General features: G+C 45.2%; 1 protein-coding gene across 1 annotated transcript in view; it reads left to right on the forward strand.

Annotated features, from left to right (window-relative positions):
• LOC149351448 (solute carrier family 23 member 1-like) overlaps positions 1-18,495 on the forward strand; it is an 82,195-nt gene extending 63,700 nt beyond the window's left edge. Inside the window, exons 9-13 of the mRNA XM_089580757.1 lie at positions 4,276-4,417; positions 4,772-5,025; positions 5,901-6,174; positions 12,765-12,860; positions 16,614-18,495. Of these exons, the coding sequence (XP_089436883.1) occupies positions 4,276-4,417; positions 4,772-5,025; positions 5,901-6,174; positions 12,765-12,860; positions 16,614-16,867 (1,020 nt within the window). The 3' untranslated portion in view covers positions 16,868-18,495. The remainder of the gene's footprint in view (positions 1-4,275; positions 4,418-4,771; positions 5,026-5,900; positions 6,175-12,764; positions 12,861-16,613) is intronic.
• Positions 18,496-23,000: the final 4,505 nt, after the last annotated feature.

Consider the following 23,000-nt stretch of genomic DNA (forward strand, 5'->3'; position numbering starts at 1 on the left):
CATAGAGACGAGAACTTGTGAATGCCAGTCGACAGGCAACTCCAATATCGCGCCACAGAAAAAAGAAGTTATAAAAGCCGCAAGAGAGGTCTACCGTACTGCTGGAGTTATGCTGCACGCATTCCTTCACCTTGCGCATTCATTACGAGCAGGGCTCGACTGTTATCCTTGCTCAAAATATCAAAAACAAAACTGACCTTAAGAAGCCCAAAAATGCCATTTAATTGGTTCAGCAATGCGCAGAGAGCTGCTAAACAACAGTTACCTGAAGGGAAAAAGAAACCGGGAAAAGAATGAGGTTCTCCGGCCGAGACTATATTGCGATTTGAATCGAGGACTATTCGAATAATATTCGTTTTCCCCTTCGTCATAAGCTCAAGCCGCGCGACGCCTGTGCCATCACCGGGCAGACCATAAGAAAGAAATTAAATTGAACGAAAAGAGCCGTTGTTTATTTTACCAGCCACGCCTTCCTGCTTTGTCGCACTCATGTGGAAGTGCCTATTTATCTACGCATAAAGCTTATTGGTTACACGCGCTACACAGCTTTGCTTTCATGTCGACATTTCATAGTGACAAAGCGAAGCACACATATCTAGGCTCAGTACGTGCTTGAGGGTAGCTCAAGTGTGATTCACTGAGGAAAGCTCTTTTTATAAATGCAGCTCAAAAAGGAGTCCCAGCGGGAACACGTTTTAATCCGACTGCGTTTTTCAAAACGCGTTTCAGTTTTTCAAAACACGTAAAATATGGTAAAATGAAGGCGGAAATGACGTCATTAAAGTTAATAATACTTGCGTTTTGTTTACCGCGGCAGTGCTATGCAACTAAGGACCATATAGCTCTCGATGCCGTGACATCAAAAAAGCTGCACTACCCTCATGTCAAATAGCACAACAAAAACATATTCGTTACTTAAGTGGGCAATATTTTCCCGGTGAATAACGGGTGCTCTCTTTGGGAAATGAGAGCTCTTGAAAGTTTATTGATGTCAGCGAAGTAGCGCTACTGAATGACTTAGCCTTGAAAGCATTATTACAAAGCATTATTACATATCCGTCGTATCGCTCTGATTAGGCCTCATTCTCAAGATCAGTACAGCGGGCGGGTTTGCGCGCGTTCAGCACCGTGCAATAGCAAATCACCAGCCACTAGGCCTTTGGAAAGCACCGTTTTTGAAACCACACTTCATACAAAGAAGATTACGCGGTTTTGCATCTACAGTCTAACTATATATTGTTTTGGTTTATTGGGGTTTAACGTCCCAAAACGACTCAGGCTATGAGGGACGCCGTAGTGAAGGGCTCCGGAAATTTCGACCACCTGGGGTTCTTCAACATGCACTGACATCGCACAGTACACGGGCCTCTAGAATTTCGCCTCCATCGAAATTCAGCCGCCGCGGCCGGGTTGGAACCCGCGTCTTTCGGGTCAGCAGCCAAGCGCCATAACCACTGAGCCACCGCGGCGGGTTAAACTATATATTATATATTAAGATAACCAATTAATGACTATGTACAAATGGTTACCATTACCAGCGTGGCTTAGTGATGACGACTGCCGAACAAGATTTCCCATCTACTTTATATATATCTATATATATGCTATGCGACCCCTGGCGAAGGCCTTGTCGAGAAATAAGCACCATTTGCATCTATTCATGTCACCCGGCGGCCGTTCTGTGTACTTCCCTTCCCCGAGCAGAAATAGAAACATTCCATTAGAGGCCTTGCCATTAAATAATCGAAAAGAAGTTTCATTTTCATTCTCTAAAAAAAATTGAACAGTTGCAGCCTCTTCGCGTGAGCCTCCTGTCGATTCACGGGGAAATTCGTTCTCAGTGTCTAAAAAAAATTGGTACCTAATACCGTATACACCTAAAGGCACTGGGGAGAACTTCATCTAAATATTGTCAGTAAAAAATGATTCTTTGGTTTTTTGGGAGTATATTAACATTTATTCGGCAGCAAAGCAGACTCCTTATAGAACTTAAAAACTATCCCACCACTCCAATCAAACTCGTGAGGCCTATACCGAAGTGGACTGGTTGGCACCATTTTAATGTGAATGGTGATATAGCCTAGACTCGGAGATCCGTGCCCCAAAATAGGCGTCCATGCACGCAGTTTACTCGCGAAATAAGCTGCTGATGGCGACGCCTGTATCTCGTTTTCTATACCTCGTAAGGGCTCTATTTTCAGTAACAGTGGTCTCTTTGCGAGTAGAACGTGATGCTTTATTTATTTATGCCAATTTCAATTTTCCCTCAATGTCACTTTAACAAGATCCAAGCTGTGGTGCCAAATGGAAAGTTGGGAGAGGTTGGAAGTCCGGCTAGAGGAAATTGCTTTGACAGTTTATACGCTTTATCATTTATAGTTAAAAATTTTCATTAAACTAAAGAGATTGAACCTAGACGCTAATATGCTTTCGTGGCTGCACGCTTTCCGAACCGATCTCAATTCGTAACAGCAAACTAATAGTGAGTCAGTTTTGACCAGCAGATTCCGGTGTCCGTCACGGTTCAGTCTTAGGAAGACAGACATCGCACAGCACACGGGCCTCTAATGTTTTGCCTCCATCGAAATGCAACCACCGCGGTTGGGAGCAACATTAACAAGTGCAACAACAATATGCGTGTGACCCGCATTAGTGTGACAGCTCCTACTTACTGCCTCAACAATACTCCTCGAATCTGTCTCTTCCCATAAATATTCAGGTGCTCACGTAACTAGTAACTTGTCATAGAAACTGCGTGTCCATCACGTGGTTATTAACGCCAACCCTATGCTTGATTTTCCTTAGAAGACCTTTTCATGTTCTCCTAGCGTACTAAAGCTTCTCCTTTGCAAAACTAGGCCGCCGCGGTGGCTCAGTGGTTATGGTGCTCGGCTGCTGACCCGAAAGACGCGGGTTCGATCCCGGCCTCGGCGGTTGAATTTCTTTGAAGGAGAAATTCTAGAGGCCCGTGTACTGTGCGATGCCAGTGCACGTTAAAGAACCCCAGGTGGTCGAAATTTCCGGAGCCTTTCACTACGGCGTCCCTCATAGCCTTAATCGCCTTGGGATTACCATAAACCAAAACCATCTTTTGCAAAACTTTGGCTCGTCCAAAATTGAAATATACAGCTTCTTTCTAACCCCCCGGCGTCGTTTTTCTCATAAGTGAACCTGAAAAAGTGCATAATCGCGTATCTCGCTTTATATTGTCTAACTCTCATCGCACTTCTCGCGTGACTGCCGTGAAAGCCTTTTCTTTGTTTCCCTTTTCTAACGGAACGTAGAAAAGTGTGTCGGCTATATTTATTTGATAACGTTTTTCACTACAACCTACATCTCAGACAGAATCTTCTAACACAACAATCTTATGACGCTTGATCACTTAATGTTGTCTTGAATTTTTCATTCCCAACACTTCTATGACAGTTGGAATCGCTTCCAGGCACCACTGATGAAACTGCGGATGTCATTGCTTTTCACGCAGCTCTCTGTAACTTTTTTTGCTATAATCTTTAGCAGTGTATTTTCTCTGTCGTTTTTCGTTTTTCTTAGCACATGTACTGCTTTGTGGGGTTGCTGGTGTTTTCGCACTTTGATATCTTGTTGCGCACTCGTGAATATTTTTATATAATGACCATTTATTTGTGCGTTATCTTTTTGCTTTTCGTGTTCTATATATATTCATTTGATTCACACACTGCCCTCCATAATGCCCTTGGGCCCTGGGGGAAAATAAATAAATGAGCAAATCTAAATATTTTTGCTGCATAGCTGCACTGATATTGTGCAATTATTGGTAAAATATGAAATACAAATTTCTCGTTTCTTCAAGTTCTGAGTGGCGGTTCAGCAAATCCACACGATAATTTGAGTATATTTAACTACACAAATATATATTAATAGATACCCAAGTGTCACTGTAGGACTACATGCAATTTCAGACACTTCAAGACCGCGATTATTGCAATAGGAGTTGAAATATGTTCTAGCTTCAAATTAGAAACTGTCATCGCTGAAGTAAATCCAAACTGCCAGAACGTTCTCCTCGTTTCTGAAGAGGGTAGTATAGCAGGTAGGTTTTGTTCTTGTGCTTATGAAATCACCAATACACGCGCGCAAGGAAAATTTCCATCCGTTGTTTTCTCGGAGCACCAAATCAATTTAACGGAGCATAATTTCTCTCAATACATATACGCCGATGGTCTTGCCGCAAAAGGGACGCAGTTGTGCGCAGTCACTGTGCATTCGATGGGTTCAAACAGTATTTACTTCCAGATTCTGCTGGCAATCCTCATCTCATGGGGCGCCTGCTTCCTGATGACCAACACGGATTATCTGCCTCCCGGGGACCCAGCTCGAACTGACATCAGAGCCAGTATCATCGATAAGAGCCCCTGGATACGAGTACCTTACCCAGGTGAGTATGGCTGCACTTCTCCACTGCGCGAGTCCATCTCAATGCAAAGAAGGCAAAGTGGGACGCTGGGAGGACACGCCCCTTGCCAATACATTCCCCAACATTAAAAAACCAAGTAACTGTCCGAGCCACATGTCATGGTATGACTGCTACGCGCATCTCAGCTAAGGAAAATTGCTAGATGTTTCCGTCTTTAATTCATTCCGGTGCAACAGACACATACAAAGATTAGGCACGGCTGGATAAAAGCAACAGAAAAGTAGCAGTGTTCGATGCATGAGAAAACTTGTACAAATTCTTAGCGGAAATGAAGGCCTACGCGCGCAGTCATGCTGCTCCCTTTGCACCTCGCAGGCCAGTTTGGGATGCCGCGGGTGTCGCTCGGAGTGGTGTTGGGCATGCTGTCAGCCATTCTGTCCTCGGTGGTGGAGTCCGTAGGCGACTACTACGCCTGCGCGAGGCTCTCACAGGTGCCCACGCCACCCACACACGCCATCAACCGCGGCATCTGGATGGAGGGGCTCGGCTGCATCTTGGCGGGCATATGGGGCGGCGGCTGCGGCCTCACCTCCTACTCCACCAACATCAGTATCATCGCAGTCACCAAGGTGCGCATCCGACGCCACTGTGGCTTCTTCAGCTCATCCGCCCGTTGTATCGGTTATTTAGCGACGGAGCGCCGACGACGCTGCGGCTTACTTTTCGATGCTTAACTTCGACCTGTGGCAACCGGAGCGCCGCGAGTTCAATCACTTCGCTTTTTAGGAAGTTGCAAGTGGCAGCGAGATCGGCGTGCTCCACGAGATGCGTCAGAAGATTGCCACAGGCTTCACTAATTTTCGACTTATCCCTTTCATCATTATATTACACCGACAGCTGGTAAGCGCCCGTTCTTGTCGTCATCCATGTAACAGGTTGGGTGCGTTGCCATGCGAACCACTTGGAGGGTGGTTACCGTGGAAGCAGGAGGGTATGGAGAGAGCGTAGGAATGCGTAACTGGTGTCTGGTTACCACTGGAACCATCCGGGAGGTGATTAACGTGGACGGAAGAGGGAGAGTAGGAAGGGGAGGAGAGGAATGTAGTACAGTCCATCTGCGGCAGCTGCTGCGAAACCTGCCGCCCGAGGAGAGGGTCATCGGTGACGCCGTGCGCCTAGATTGGCCCACTGCAGAGAAGATCTAGTAGAAAAACTATGATGTGTGGAAAACTAAAGAGAGCGCTATAGAACTATATAGATACGAAGTCGCTTTCGTATAGCCTACTTCATCTAATAGTAAAAAGTAAATACCTGAACGGCTGTCGCTGAATCTCGCGTTAAACCGCGATGACCATCTTTTAATTTTTTTACTTTTAACTTCGACGCTCTGAGGCGAAGGAAACCCAGCCGTTCTTCGCTTTTATGTTTGCATTGGTAGTGTGGGACACTCAGAGAGAAAGGTGGGACATAAAGCAGCTGGCTTTTGGTTCTTTTTTTTTTTCAGGTGGCCTGTCGTTCGATAGTGCAGTGGGCAGCCGTCTTCATGATTGGCTTTGGCGTGGTGGGCAAGATTGGCGCTCTTTTTGCCACGATCCCAGACCCGATCATCGGAGGGGTATTCTGCATCATGTTCGCCATGATCGCCGCCGTGGGCCTGTCTAGCGCGCAGTGTGTCGACCTCAACTCTTCGAGGAACCTCTTCGTGCTGGGATCGTCGCTATTCTTCGGCCTCATGGTGTCGCACTGGACGAGCCGCAATCCGGACGCAATAAAGACAGGTGCTGTCAGTTATTACTTTGGTGTGGGCCAGATGGCTCATTCTTGAATATACGGATTTGCGCAGAACGTAGCAAGACTAATGATGGACGCGTACGACGGGTACAGTGTGCAACGTCCAACCAGTTTATGCTTCGGAAATGGGCCAGACATAAGCGGTGTTGTCTATGTGTTTCGCGCAGGTGACCTTTTCGTAGTCACTTTCTGACCCCTTCAAGCTTCTTTCTTGTTTGCATTGCTTTGTTGGCTAATTGTATAAGTTTGCTCGCTTGCCGAGGGATAAAATGGTTCCAAGCTGCGCGGAGTACCTGTCTTATATGTCGGGCCCTTCGTTTTTTAGTTTTACTTTTTCGGGAATTCAGAGGGGAAAAATTGGGCGACATTTTTCGAGCGGATTTTACGACCAGATTTTTCAGAAAAAAATGCCGTAGTTCGTTTCTTTTTCTCGGATCAGTTGATTATAACAGTTCGGTTTTCTACTAGACATAAAGAACCCTATTACTTGTTCATTGTTTGATAGACAACATGGAAATTGCGGGCTTCATTGAAGAATTTTTTACCAAGTAACACTTCCTTTTCTCTCAATCTATTAAACTTATTTCGTCGCGTCCATTACCAGCCTCTTACGAAGCACTTCTGCGTCTGAGCAAGATCGCGGCTTGCCTTTACTTGTGCGGAGCGAGAACATTCAATATCATAACGATGATCAGGATGTTGTTAGCGTGGGTATACCACTTAATACAGTGACTCCAGTGAGACGCCTCTTCGGTAGCCATGTTTTGGCCTTTTGCTTCTAAATCGCCCTTTTCTAACTTAATCTCAAATTAATCCGCCTCATGAAAACGAGTGTTGAAAGAGGCTTAAGATCCCTCGTTGACCGAAGACACCCGTCTGGAATAAGCACTAGACATCAATAAATATTCTTCGGTGTATTCAGCTTTCTGAACTTCAAAACCAACATCGTCTAGAAAACTCATCTTCGGGCAAATAAGTTGGGGAGAAAGAATCGGGTAAAATCGGATTTTACCCGAAAACGAAGAACCCTGTGCGTGTGCCCATCGTTTAACTTCGTATTTTTCAGAAAAATACTTATATTCAAGGTGCCGCCTCTTACGTGCTTAATCCATCAAGAAAAGGCTACGCATTAAATGGAAGCCGTGCTCAGATTACAGCGCTGGATACATGGGTCACTCTTGGAGGCGGAGGTTGGAGAGGGGGGCGGTGTGCATTTGAACCATTCGTTTCTCGGACCGTTTTCGCCAAAGAAAGGGATTCAGCATGGTTTTTGTAAGTACAATGTCTCGCTTGGGTAAGGGGGTGGGGGCAAACGCCTCCGCCCTTAATCTCCCTCTGCAGATATGCAGTGCCATTTTTTTAACCTTTACAGTTATTTATTTTGAAAACTGTGACAGATACGACGGTGCGGTCTCTTGAGCTGTAATCTACAGCAAGGCGGACATTATATGCTTCACATGAATCAGTAATTAGACGATTAATTAACTTAAATTAACTAATATTTTTTTTAGTTTTGATTCTTTCAGACAATGTTACATTGTGAAATTGTTGGCCATCAACATCGAAGATGAGACCTGTTTTTAAATTTCCTTAATCAGCAATACGGATAGAAATATCGAACGTCAAATATACACATTTGAAAGCTTGTTGAGTTGGCTTTCCCGCATTACCAAAGTATTAACGTGCGTCTCTGCGCATGGTGTCGTAGTTAAAATCAAGTTACCATTTTCTACATCATAAAATACATCAACTGCACTTGTATTTAATGCTCAGTAAGGATGTGGGATGATAACTTATAATGTACGCAGCTTTAAGTATTTAGGAGTAATTTATTCATGACGTTCTGTGCTGGCGCATCCATGTTGTAGAGGTCTGCTGTAAAGCCTATCGCAAACTATGGTATTTGAGACAAAAATTACAGCATGCACCAAAAAGTTTCAAGCTAATTGCATACAAGTCATTTATCCGCCCTGTTTTCGAGTATGCCTCCTCCGTTTGGAGCCCCCACCAAGTGTACATGCGAGATAAACTCGAGAAAATTCAGAGAACCGCAGTGCGTTTTGTATGTTCGTGTCATCGGAAGACCGATTTTGTAACAGACATGCTTAAATGTTGCGACCTGGAACTGCTCGAAACACGACGAGAAAAACAACGGTTGAAACTTTTTTTCCAAATCACCAGGAATCAACTAAAAATAAACAAAGAAACATATATTCACCCCCCTCTAAAACATAGTGCGCGTTTAAACCACAGTGCCTCAATACGGCCGTACAGAGTCCACCTAGCTGCTTTTAAAAACTCTTTTTTTCCCCTCATGTATTAATATGTGGAATAGAATTGCGGAATGCATTGTCGCAGCTCAAAATGTCAGAGTTTGAGAGCCTTTGGAATTATATTACAGGCAACGGGGCAATTGACAACTGATCATGCTGCTGTTATGATTTCCCTCATCTTTGTTAAGTGATTCGCGTGTACTTTGTTGGAGCTGCTTTTTTTTCTTTTTTTATCTTCCTATCACTGCTGGTCCTGTATTCGTGTTTTGATAATGTTTTTTTGTGTCTTGTCGGTGCCTGATGTTTTTGTTCCTCGAAAATTAAAAGAAAAACCTCTCCTGTTTTGACCCTCAAGTGAGGGCTAAAGTATATTCATATAAATAAAATAAAAATATGCAATGCGGGAGAAGCATTTATACCATGAATATAAACATTCAAAAATATATGGAAAGTGCATTAAGTCATCAGTATGAGATACATGATGCCCGCCTTGCGGTACAATCTAGATCAACAGCCATATCTGGCATAGTTTTCTAAATAAAGCTCTGTAAGGTTTAAGACATCACTATATATATATATATATATATATATATATATATATATATATATATATATATATATATATATATATATATACGGTGTCTGTTAGAAAAGTATCCGACTTTATTATTTTTTTGCGAACACCTGATGGATATGAGACAAGCGCGCTTGCATGAGGCGACCTTGAACCTTCATGCGCATGCATGAATTTTTTCCCGCCTGCCGATAGCGTCAGTCGCTGGGAAGCAGCGTTTGAGTGAGGCAGTGTGCAGTGCTCTCGTCGGTTTTTTATTGCAAGGAAAATGGCGGAGTGAAAGGAGCAGCGCTACTGCAACAAATTTTGCCATAAACTTGGCGACAGCCTAGTGGAAACCATTCGAAATATTCAGACGGCTTTCGGTGAAGATGCTATGAGCAGCACACAGTTTAAGCAGTGCTACAATTGTTTTAAAGATGGCCGCACATCGGTGGAGAACGAGCCCGCTCCAATCGGCCATCAACATGCCAAAATGACCAGGTCATTGCCGAACTGAACGCTATGGTGATGCGGGACTGTCGCGTGACTATCCGAGAAATTGAGGAAGAGGTGGACATGAGCAATTTCTCCGCACATTCCATTATCACCGAAGATTTGGCCATGGAGAGAGTTGCGGCGAAATTCGTGCCGAAGCTGCTCACGGTGGAGCAAAACCAGCTTCGTGTTGAAGTCTCACAGGACATGCTGGATTCCGCAAACAGTGACCCCGACTTCATCAACATCATAATCACTAGTGACGAGTCTTGGGTGTACAGGTACGACCCGGAAACCAGATCCCAGTAGTCAGAGTGGAAGCATTCCACGTCACCAAGACTTAAGAAGGCCCGCCAATTGCGCAGCAATGTGAAAGTGATGCTGACTGCTTTCTTTGACACCCTCTGTGTGGCAGACCACGAGTACGCACTCTACAGGGTCAAACAATGACCAAAGAGTACTACAGGGATGTCCTCTGTTGCCTACGTGATGCTGCGCGGCGCAAGAACCCGGAGCTGAGGTCAACAGGAAATTGGCGCACCCATCGCGCCAATGCTCCTGCACATTCCTCGCACTCGAATCAGATTTTTTGGTGAAAAACCAGACTCCTGTAATTCAACAGACTCCTTACTGTCCTGATATGGCCCCTGCGATTTCTGGCTGGTTCCCAAAATCAAAAGGCCATTGAAAGGAGCGCGATTTCAGACAAGGAAGAACATTATGGCTGCAACGACAGCTGAGCTAAACTCCATTCCGAAAAGGGCCTTTTCGGAATACTTCCCACAATGGCAGCACCGCTGGGAGAAGTGTGTGGAGTCCCAAGTAGACTACTTTAAAGATGACTAGGTTTGCAACGCTCCAGTTATGCAAGTTTTTTTTCAACGGCCAGAGGTCGGATACTTTTCTAACAGACCTCGTATATATATATATATATATATATATAGAGAGAGAGAGAGAGAGAGAGAGTTTAGCAAGCAGCGAGGAGTAATATGAGCAGACAGGCGTAATTCTTGTCGTAGTTGTCGCAATCTGTCGGCTTCACACGATGACAAATAATAATATCACTTAGGCGGACCTGGGCCATAAGCATCACATGGGCTGGAATGTGGACGTTTCCCACAATGTAAGGTTTTGGGATTCCGGCAGTCCATTTTGCTAAATGCTGTCTGTGCAAGCGACTGCGATTGACCTAACCCCCCTTCCTCCCTGATGAGTGAAAGCACGCGTTTCACAACCATGAACGTTAATAATGTAAGAGGCAGACTGTTCGAGTTTTTTTTTTTTTCGCTAAAGCTTCATTTTATTCCGTATTACCGAACCGTGTGGTTTCTTGAAGTTTCCCTGTGCGCCCTCATTTGTTAGAGTTCGCGCAAAACGTTTATCCTTCGTTGCCCTTTTTTCGTTTTTCGCTTTCGTTTTCGAGCTCGTTTTTCTACTGACTACATATATTCGGTTTCGCCTCAAAATGTCTACAGGAAATTGATATGAATTATGCTGTTTCCTCTAATGTAGCATTCCTAATACTTTGGCTTCAACGAACGTTATGTGCAACCGCGACTACGTGGTATGCTTATTTGTCCTTGCATCAAAGCATTTTCCTTTGGATTACATACCTGAGGCCAATGTCTTAAAACGTTGCACCAAACACCTAAAGAAGAAAATTCGATAGCATTTAGTTTACTGTTGTCTCATTTTCAATGAGAGTCTAATGTTCTTATTGCGATTTTCCTGCCAAAACTCTGGTCGGAACCGGTACTATTGATTTGGTTTGGTTTGGTTTGGTTTGGTTTGGTTTATGGGGTTGAACGTCCCAAAGCGACTCAGGCTATGGGAGACGCCGTAGTGAAGGGCTCCGGAAATTTCGACCACCTGGGGTTCTTTAACGTGCACTGACATCGCACTGTACACGGGCCTCTAGAATTTCTCCTCCAAAGAAATTCAACCGCCGCGGCCGGGATCGGGTACTATTTATAGCCCTTACATCGTATGCATGAGTAATCACCTATAGAATGTTCAAGTGCCTTACTTTGGATTAACATAAGGGATTATACTACTAATCCGACACACTAATCGATCAGAATCCATTTTCGAGCGTGGGTCTACATCCAAAATTTTGGGGGATCTTAGAAATTTTTTAGGGTGGGCCAACTTCCAAATGTTGGTGGTGTTCACATTTTCAACTTTGGCAGTGCACTGGTCCACTACGGGTCCCGCGGTGTTGACGACACGACTCTATGAATCGCATTCATAGCTCGCGGATAGTCCCCATACCCATACTGGCGCAGTGGTGCAGCGGTTAGGCGATGCGCCACTGCCTCGGTAGGCGGCTGTTTCAAACACAGCCACCGGTGATGCTTGTGAGACCCAGGTTGCTCTTCCGGAGCTTCCGTAAGGCTTATGCGCAGCGCCATGGTGTGCAGGTGGCCACTGCGTCGAATTTGGCAGCAGTGGGCAGTTTTCTCAAAAACCGCTGAGCAGGTTGCCATCATCCACGCTGGACACGTTGTGATGACGTCGAAAGGCCATGTGACCTCTCGCGAGCAATCAAAAAATTTCGCAGGGAATTTCAAATGTGGCAGTGCTCTCTGACTGATAAACTGCGGACATTAGACCCTGATGACGTCATCAGGGAATTGACCAATCAGAGAATTTCGTTACGGAGTAGCCGGAAATTTTTTGCGAGACGACAGCCTAATTACTACCGCGTGAAAAAAAATGAGTATTTTCGCATTTTCTGCGAACTGCAGTCTGTAAGACGAACCAAACCATCGGGCATGCTTTTAGAAACAGCAAAAATGCAAGTTGTTTTGGGAGACCCTACAAAGGGCACTTGACTTAAACTTACAAATTACGCCATTTCTGACGGGAAATCATCATGACCATTTACTTTCTGTAATCATTTTCCTCGTTGGACTGCGTAAGCAATGGAAACGCGCAAACTGGGCCTCAATTTTGAACCCATCATTATTCCGAAAACGCATCTTAGTCAAACGATGCTGAAGCTGAAGGATTTCGGAGATCAACGTGGCTTTCTACCGGACTGCTTTTCATTGTTGATGTGTTGCCTCTCCTTGCCTCTCTTTTAATCGTGCAAATCTTGAGGAACCTTGTCCAGGTGTGAAGTGATCCTACTGTGGTCACTACATGCTATTATGGCAGCGAACACGCACACTGCCAGGTGGCCGCTTTGCAGAAAGCCAGTGTTTGTGCAGTTTTTTTTTTCTTAATTTGTGCACGTTGTCTCACTTCACAGGCTACGACGTGTTAGATCAGACAATCGTCATCCTGCTGAGTACAAGCATGTTTGTTGGAGGCTTCCTCGGCATATTCCTCGACAACACAATACCAGGTATGCATTCGACCTCTGTATAAGTCACTAGTCACTGTCATGAACTTTGTTATCTATGCGACTAAACTAAAGTCGACAGTTAATAATGTAGCTCATAGTACATCACCCCTCTGCTCGAAATCAGATATCCTTAGTAGTAAAAACAATGTTGCATTTGGGATTGGCGTTTCATATTTCCACGCGTTAAAATGAGCTTGTATTAGGCGCCCCTACCCACCCTTCATCCCCGATTCCTGCCCTTTTACTGTACAGTGATGCTTCAGACAGCCTGGGGCGCTATACTATATAAGCTTGCGTATGCCATTTTCGCTCCCAAAATGGGAGCATGCTGCACAACTTCCACCTTTGCGTCTCCTACTAAGGCGTGTGGCGCTAGTTTTATTCACATTTTTGGATGGTCAGATGGCTGTTAACAGATAATCTGTAATATATTTTTTTAATGTTTTAGATACTTATTTATAATCTCATTCTAGGGACTACTACTTTCTCATAACATACAAAACGGAATGCTTGAAGTTCGTGTAGAGACTCGCATAACGTTAGAAATGCGTTTCGCCTCTCAGACCACCTGCTTTTGAAAACACACTGGCAGCGTACTAGGCACTGCCCACGCTCGACTCTCTGCTACTGGGCGGCGAATCGTTAATGGCGCATGAGCAATTTTGTCCGAAAACATGTTGAAACTGATTCCAGTTTTTCTGTCAATGTTTTCAGTTAAACCCTAATGCAATCCTAGCCCCCCCCCCCCCCCCCCCCCCCCCCCTCGAAAAGCTTTTTGGGTTCCGTGCGCTGTATCCCTGACGAATCAATTCAGCGCACACGTGAAAACCCGGCAGGTTTTCCTTTCACACAATCGAAACAAAGGCCGCCATGGGGAAAATAGGTTTTCTGCCGGGCCGTACAGCAGCAACAGCAGAGCTGCAATCTACCGAGGAGCGCTGTCGTACAAAACCACACGGCATGTCATTTGCATGTCTTCATCTTGCGCCACATCCCGGCCTGGACTGCAAGCGCTGAGCCCGCTTCATTTCGAAACTGCTTCGATGGAATGGTTTAATGAACTTGGGCATGGCCAAAGCCCTGGACGCTTCAGAATGAATGGATGGTCCGCAGACAAAAGTTCTCTTTCTTTTACCCCATAGATTATGATTTCTTTTAAGCTTTTGAATTAGAACCATACCTCCAGTTCCTAATTCTTAAGTTAGCTAATCGATCCAATTAATCCCAAACTTTTCATGAGCTTCAAACCTAAACTTTGCTTCAAACCTTAAGTATGCAACAGCTTCCTTTAGCTAAAACAAAAGCCGCGGCGCTGAGCACAAAAGTCGACCTTTTCGTCGTTGGTGTCCGCAAAACGAGTGCTGGAAAAAAGACCTTTCACATATTACTAAAGCATATGCATTGAAAACGAATAAGATTCAAGGCGTTGTCTAGTCTAAGCGTGTGAACCTGATTATGATAACATGTCGACGCGGACAATAAATTACCGTGCATATGCGGATAATGGCCGCACTCGTGTATGGGGCACTCCGCCCAACTTTGGAGCTGATACTCTCAATTTGTTTATTTATTTATTTATTTATTTATTTATTTATTTCCGATATCCTCATGGTCCACAGGGCATTACTGAGGCAAGCGGTACATAGAAAAAAAAATAATTGGCTACAGCAGGCGATAACACATATAGAAAAAAAACTCTGCAGATATTTTACGCAAAATGAAAGATAATAACTAGAAGAAATATGTCAGTCGAGAAGTCGAAACACAATAATAAATAGATATAGCACAAAAAAATTCCAACGAAGAAAACTCAAGTCAAATTGCGATAAACACTGAAAAAAAAAAACATGAGAGAGAAAAATAACAGTACCATTATTAAAATATAGCACCCAAATTAAAAATGCATGAAATGCAAAATCTGAGAAGCTATTAGATTACCTAGCCTGGGAGGTAGCATTCGCGGGGCTATCGCCAACGCGAGGTCTCCATTTGAAGCGCGCGTACGCTCTCTCTCTTTCTGTCTCTCTGCCTGTTGGTCAAGTTATCCTATACTGTTGTTTTCCAACATGCGCAAGTGTCGCAGCTTCTTGGCACGTGCAGCAGAACCTTTGCGCTTGTTATCAAACTTCCTCAACTGAGGCAGCTACGTTTGCAAATCTCGCACCAGACTTTAAGAAGGCCTGGCCACACCACCTGCTTTTCGGCGTCAGTTAGCGTCACATAATATTACATCACAATAAGAACCGACAAAATACTTGCGTGATATAATGGTCAGGTCAAATTTTCGAATAACTATGTTATAAATTAGTTTCAGACAAAGGGGTGGGGAACAACACCGTTGCGGCACCAACGTAACCCCAAGCGCTTTGTTTCCTATTTCTGCTTGTATGTCTTTGTCGCATGGTAAGCTCAAAATCCACAGAAGCAAACTTCTATGTACTCAGAGAAAGGTTTCTTTTTTTCTCTCTCTGTATTTCCAGCGGGAACCGTTCGTGTACTGTTGGGTACATTTTTAGTCTTGAAAAAATATCCGCAATTTTTATTTAAAAAACAGGCAGCAGACAGCTTTCTAGAATACCTGCGAGTAGATTTCCTCGAAACTAAAGCTTAAGAGAATAAAAAGAGGAACCAAGTCTGGTATACTCCGCTACGATTATGCAGACACCCGAAACATTCAATTTTCCATTTTCATTATTTTTAGAGGTTACTCCTCCCCAACACAGAGCTGCATAACAGCGCTATTAAACACCACCTAAATTCTCTTTCTTTCATTAAACACAGTCTCTAGCTCTCTTTCATGTTTTATAAAACTTTGCAAACATGCAATGTGTTCATATCCTCATACTAACGAGAGAAAAAGGACAAACTTATTCTTTAACGTTTTCATACAACACCTCGGCTCATCGGTGCTATGTTTCATCTCACAGCTATCGTTGTAATGCCGCGGATGGCTTATTGTGTCTGTACTGTTTTTTGAAGCGAAACAGCTACCCCTGATATGTCTCCAAGCAGGAGTTTATTTGCTGAGCCAGCCAGCCAGTCAGTCGCACTGTTATTAAAAGCAGCTTTTAGCTGCTCTTTCAGGAGTAGTACATGCCGACAATAACAAGCCACCATGCGCCAAAATTCTAATAAGAGCGTGATATGGATGCAAACAACCCTGTACCCCTCTTCAGCAGTTTATTCAACACACCCATAATTTACACTCCTATGTTGGGGCCATTTTATTAGGCCTCCTTTGAACAGATTGCATTAACCATAGACGCATAATAATATCGCTTGGTCAGCATGTGCTTAAACTCACGTGTAAGGCTGGCTTTTATATGAGTAATGCAAGTAATGCGCTAAGGCCGGAAATGGGGGCTGCAGCTGTGCTGCTAAGTAACACTTAAGCATGCCTCTTCCCTTTTCTCCCTAGGTTTTGCACTTATCAGACTCGTTCCCATGGCACCCAGTATGTGGGTGCATGAACTCAACAAGATGAACGACCGGTAATTGTGTACAGCACAGAAAGTAGCGAAGAATTATCTGACCCGCTGAGTCGCGGTATTACCTAAAGCCTCCCTCCGCTTTAATTAGTGTTTCAACAAAGCAACGAAAATTCGTCATAATGCGTAGGGCGCAAAAGTCAGAAAAGTTGGTCCACGGAAATGGACTAATGGACTAAGGGTTTCTGTCACAAGCCTAGCTGTACGCTGGTCCCCATGAACGCGGCATGTACACTAACGATGGCGACTCGTAATACACGCGCAGGCACGCCCGAGGAGCGGGGCCTGGGCTCAGGCGGCCACCACGGAGGGCCCGGCGGTTCCGGCAGCGGCGACGAAGGGGAATTCACCAAAGACTGCTACGACTTGCCTTTCCTGAGGGCGCGTCTGGCAAACGCGGCCTTCTCGTACCTGCCCATCAGCCCGACCTACAGCAACGCCGCGCTGCTGCAGAGGATCACGCCCAAGTTTGTGCGCTCCCTGTCGCGGAGATCCAATAAGGGGGCCAGCGAGGCTTGATGCGGCCGCTGGACCAACAAGCACCGCAGCTGCCCTCCTCTCCCTCTGGCGGCCTCGTTACGTGCCTGAGCCCGAGCGCGCACCTGGCCCCTGCCGCCGCTGGCAGCTATTGCAGCACGCGCTTCCCCAAATATATGCTCTAGCGGCGCGAGATCCGGTCTACGTGCCTCGACCCGCCCACGCGAGAGGTGACGAGGACCGCAAAGTCATGTTCACAAGGGCGGCTACGTTGTGAAAAAAAAAGGACTAGGTGGCGGAACAAGTCAATACAGTGCCGCGATATGGACAAATAAGAAGTGCGCGCGTATTGTTGGGTCTTTTAGATGCTGCGCTTGCAGCTATAGCAGCATTCTGGGGAGTGACAGCTGCCTGTATTTAGGCGGCATAGGAAAAGAATCCAGTTTACTCCAGTTCGGCTTTGGGGAACAAGAGTAGAGTATTCGAAAAAGCTCATCACCACTCGCAGAATAGCGTACCTGACAACAAACGAGAACTCCAATAAAAGCAGATACTGAGGAACCTGCCTGTTGGCGAACACGCCGAAACTGTGCAGCCGGCGGTGTCAACCCCCACAATTGCACCCGACCGCATGCAATCCCTGAACATAATTCTTGCGCCACTGCATCCGGCACTCCTTCCCTTGTAAGCCCTGCGAAGTTGCTGGGGATTTATTCATGAGTTTTGTCTTAGTGCACCAACTGTATCCTCTTTTGTTGTTTTCGCTCGTGTCTTTTCTGGTCAGTGTTCTGACCCGACAATCTGGCGTTCTGCCTTTTTTATTTCCTTGACCCTTATGGTTCGAACTGCCCCCTGAAGGAGCTCACTCTCTTTAGTAGGGTCTTTTCTCTTCCTTCGGGTGATCTGAATATTTCGATTTCTTTTTCTAATAACCGGCTTGCTTTCTAATGAGATCCTTCACTCCTTTATTTTCTACTGCATTACACACTACGGCTCTCTCGATTTCAGGTTCCCATTTGTAATGCTTTTGGTCCTTCTCCCTTTCGTGCTTTCAATGTGTTATCCTAAGGGTTACAAGAACAAAATTCATGAACGTGACATGTAGACGTACTAGACTGCATCCAGCTACAGATGTATGCACACTGAATTAGCCTTTTCTTCTTGTTCGTTCTTGCGACAACAATCAACGAAGTTTCTTCTCTTCGCCTAGTTTTCCTCATTGGACTGTGGCTGTCAGTGTGTCCCTACTTCGGAGTACCATAGCTGATACGTAAGGGCGCAGTACGCCAGCCAATGATACTGCATAGCGACTTTCTTCTTTTGGTTTAATTCTGCTACAACGAAAACAAGACAGCTCGCAGCTACTTTTGTCTGCTTTGCACCTATTTAAACATTGATCGAATGGCTTAAATAATACTTGTAGTTTAGGTTACACGATGAGCGGAAGCCTTTAGCTTTCGCTCCGCCTTCCTGTAATGGATGGGAACATATGAAGAGAAAGGAATGGCAGAGAAAGCCGTAGAGGAATGACATTTTGAAATATGTAATGCGATTCAGGATGTTAGATCTTGTTCTTAACTGAAGAAGTATGTTAGGTCACAAGGATTGAACATCGAGGCATACAAAACATTACATGCGAATAAAAAATCTCATTACTCCCACGACTCCAACTTATGGGTTTCCAAATCTTTACCTCATGGATTCCCGTCACCAGTCTCTCATTCGCCTTTCTTTGTAAGTATGACTTAGTGGTTGAGGGGATGTTTGTAGCGCGACAAAAAACAGACAAGGGACAGAAGACGAACGGGACAAGCGCTACTCTCAACTGGTTTATTCAAGTTTCGATCGCATACATTTGTATATTTCCCTTCTCCTTCAAGAACCTAATCACGAGAACACTCATGCGAATGACAAGCAAAAAATCCACACGCTTGCATCAGATCAGGCTATCTAAAAAGTTATACTCGCTAGAGTACATCTTCACCGAAGGGCTGCTGACGCATTCCGGCCCTTTCTTTTTGATATGGAACGCCTCTACCAGTTCTCGCGTTAGCGCATCTTTGCTTCGGCCAATGACCTCTGTCTTATTTAAAATTGGTGAGCATTTGCATGATTTGCAGTGAACTACCATATTTGTTCCGCTCCCATTGTCAAGGCATTTTTCATGCTCGCGCAGGCGCTTGTTCAAGCATCGTCCGGACTGGCCAATATAGACTTTGCCACATGAAAGTGGTATCAAAAAGAATCCATATCAAAAAGAAAGGGCCGGAATGCGTCAGCAGCCCTTCGGTGAAGATGTACTCTAACGAGTATAACTTTTTAGATAACCTGATCTGATGCAAGCGTGTGGATTTTTTGCTTGTCATTCGCATGAGTGTTCTCGTGATTAGGTTCTTGAAGGAGAAGGGAAATGTACAAATGTATGCGATCGAAACTTGAATAAACCAGTTGAGAGTAGCGCTTGTCCCGTTCGTCTTCTGTCCCTTGTCTGTTTTTTGTCGCGCTACAAACATCCCCTCAAGCAAAATGAACCAACTCGCCCAGCAAGAAGTTTTATTGAATGACTTAGTGGCCCATTCGTTTACCAAAAATAGATGGTATAAACATATGCACCGAACCACAGAATAAAACTAAGCCCACATTTGTCAAGGCGATAGAACCACTAGGTGCATACTAACCTAAGTACCTTTAGAATGGTAATTATGTGAGTACAATAAACTTAGATCAGATTGTCTTTTATGACAACGATTTGCGGCGGTGTATCTCAATCATTTTGGAGAGGAATTCGAGAGCTCTTCCTCGAAACCCTTATTTTTTTCCGTTGGAGTAACGTTGGCTGTGAACACGAACATAGCGGTGATACTCAGTATGTTAGATATAGATATCGAGACTTGTGCATGCCAGTTGCCGGGAGAGCGTTACAGCGGAGCTAAAGTCAAATTTGAAGCGGAGCTAAAGTCATCATGAGACGATAGAGTTTGAAACTGTGTAACTTGCCAAATCGTATGACATGCCAGCATGAATGTATGACATCATACATATGAGCTTTGACGCACTGGAGTCATTCTAGTTCATAAGGCGTATTACCTAGTGGTGTGTGCTTACTGATTGATAAAAAGCCTAGCTTCAATTTTGTTTGAGCACTGTGAAATGTACAGCACGCAAATAAACCATTACAAGAGCATGAGTTACTATTTCTATCAGCTGCGAAGGCTTTACTCGGCGCTTGACAGCTCCTTGTGCAAGACGCCTTGCCGGGCAGCAGTCTGCGTGGCATTCAGGCGGGTTCCAGTGGCCCGGCGCCAGAATTTCAATAGACAGCAACCGCGGTTCTCAGGAGTCCCATAGCATCGAGCCCCGAACACAACGACAAGCACTCAAAATTGATTACGTGAATTTAGATAATGCATGGCGTTTTGACGCTTCTGGCAAGAGCACCGCACTTTCGTAAAGGCACCATGTTTTGACGCAGCTCAGAATAAGCGCGCTGACGAAAGTGCGTCATCTAAGCACGTGTGCCTGGCGTCCGCTGTAGTGACTGGCAGCCGTTCAGGGAGTGCTCGCGTCTTTTCACATCCACCGCCACGCCCGTTACGAAGATGAACCAAGCAAGTACCGTGGATCGATAATTATGCAAAATGCGCTGTCGTAACATGGGAGCGTAGCGGCAGCATCAACGACGAGTCATTGAACTACGCCCGCGACGTCCAAAAGACTCACGCCATCCCTCCGGCATGCTGGAGTTACCTAATCTTTTTGACACCTATTGGCTCTTCAGAAGCTTTTTCCCTTCATTAATCAGCGCGTAGGAGGACCAGAAACCCCTCTACGCAGTCGCTAAATGTTGGCAATGTCCTACCTTGACTTTCACGACATCAATAAATTTTTAGGCCACATGACATCTTTATACGGGTGAAGTGCGCACTGAGAACGAAACATTTAGTTTTTATTACGGCATAATTTGAATACCAAGCCCCACTACTGATCGCGAAATTGTTCTCATGCTCTTTAAGAGCGTTAGAACTGCTGCACATGTCCCATTTACGTCCAGTATGGTTACTCTCGTTCCAAATAGTAGCTTCCACTGCAAACACCCTTATTTATAATTTCCGCCATGTCTTACATCAGTCTGAATGAACTACTGCGTCGTAAAGAGAATTGTAATGCACCCTTTTGGAACAAGGGCAGCGATTAGCACTCGCTACTCTTGTAATAAGTCAACACAGACAGAGTACATGTAAGGATCGTCGAGGGAATAAACCCAAGCCTGCCAAAGCTGGGGTTATGAAGTGCTCAATCTATTCTGTAGATGAAACTGAAGTAAAAAAAACCACGTTCACAACAGTGGCTGATGCCTTAGTGAAGACACATTTAATGCCACCGACACCGAAGAAGCACTTAATTGTCATTTTTATTTATAAACAGCACTTGTTGGGTGAGAAATTTAATTTATATAGACTAAATAGCAAACCTCTCCTCAGAGTCCTTACAATCCGGGAGCTTTTCAACCATGCTGCGCGGTGGGGTTGAAGAAAACCTGTTGTTGCTGGCGTCTGTACACCATCCTGTAATCTATTGTGCATGGGCGTAATTTCACTGCACTTTTGAGAGTCAGCACAGTAAGCATTAAAAACAACAATAAAAAAAGCAAAATCATCCTGTCGAGCTCATGCCGACTGCTACTCTTGAAAGAAATCAAATAAATTCTCTGCGGAAATCCGGAGAGTCATCACACTAAAGCTTGAGTGGACGTGCACCACACCAGCGACACACAACGAGATCATGAGTTCAGAGACTTGTCACTTTTTTTTTGTTGTTCTGGTCCGCCATCATGCACAGCAAAGAGGCCCTGCAACGCGGTCCGTTGCCGGAGCATGCCATTGTCTGCGGCGCTTTTTCTTTCCTCTCGGAATAGCTGGATGCTGGGGCCGCATAGAGTCAAGCCCGCAGCAGAGCGTGACACTCGCGTGATCCTCATCCGTTCATGATAAACCTCCTCCGACTTCCGTTACTTCCATCTGAATCTAAGATGTCTTTTGAGACCATGCTTTCGCCTTCTTTTCCAAACGAGAACTGATAAGCGGCGGCATTTTATTTCCAGTGCTAGGCATGGCACATCCTGGCGTACACGTGGGTCACGAAGGATAGCCAGGGATAGAAGCACTGTGATGAGACGAGGAAAGGGCTGCATGAGAACACTTTATGACATGACTTCATAGCGTGCCTCGGTCAAACATTGAGCCCTCTGACTAGAACGTCGTGCATGTCAACCGGAAGTACCGCAGTGGGAAGAAGAAAACGCAGCAGATGTACAACTTAATTTTAGAGAGCTGTCAGCCATCTGCGCCTGCCTTTGATGTATACATTTGTCGTTCGCGTCCATTTTCGCACCTTTTCAGCTTGTTGCAGTGCCCTCGCAGGGGAAGGAGGTGAGTCTCTTTACCTAAATGACCTGAAGCACAGCGAAACGAGTTACGCCTGTCCGCGGTCATGTCGGTCGCCCAAAGAAAGCGTAGCAGCGTGTTTTTCCAGCATTTCACCGTACTGTCATCCAGCCAGAGGCGAACTGCACGCATAATCGCCTTTCTATTCTACGGCCGTTTCACTCGGCTGAAAACGAGCGGCGCCCATACTTCTGGACCGCATTATGCCTGGTGGTTCCTCTGACTCACCACTGCTTCACTGTCATGGGCAGTGTCATCATTGAATCACAAGTAAAAGGACGCACAACTACCATTTAAGCGGTACGGCAAGGGACGTTCAAAAGATAAGCTCTAAGGAAACCTCATTTACAAGGCGCCGCGGTGGCTCAGTGGTTATGGCGCTCCGCTGCTGACCCGAAGGACGCGGGTTCGATACTGGCCGCGGCGGTCTCATTTCTCTGAAGGTGAAATGTTACAGGCCTGCCTACAGTACGATGTCAGTGCAAGCTAAAGAACCCCAGGAGGTCGAAATTATCCGGAGCCCGCCACTACGGCATCGCTCATAGCCTGGGTCACTTTGCGTCGTTAAACACAATAAAACCAAAAGCAGCAACTTGTTTTACTTCTGGACCCTGCGGAGAGGCTCATATTACGTCCCTTGCTGAAAACGGCTAAAGACTTCGAAGAAGTTTTGTCCTCACTACTTCCAGCAAATACTACGATCTTTTGAAACAAATAATACGCAGTGGTAC

Source organism: Amblyomma mixtum, chromosome 3 (genome assembly GCF_055824585.1).
Source record: "Amblyomma mixtum isolate Tamu chromosome 3, ASM5582458v1, whole genome shotgun sequence".
Taxonomy (NCBI): Eukaryota; Metazoa; Arthropoda; class Arachnida; order Ixodida; family Ixodidae; genus Amblyomma; species Amblyomma mixtum.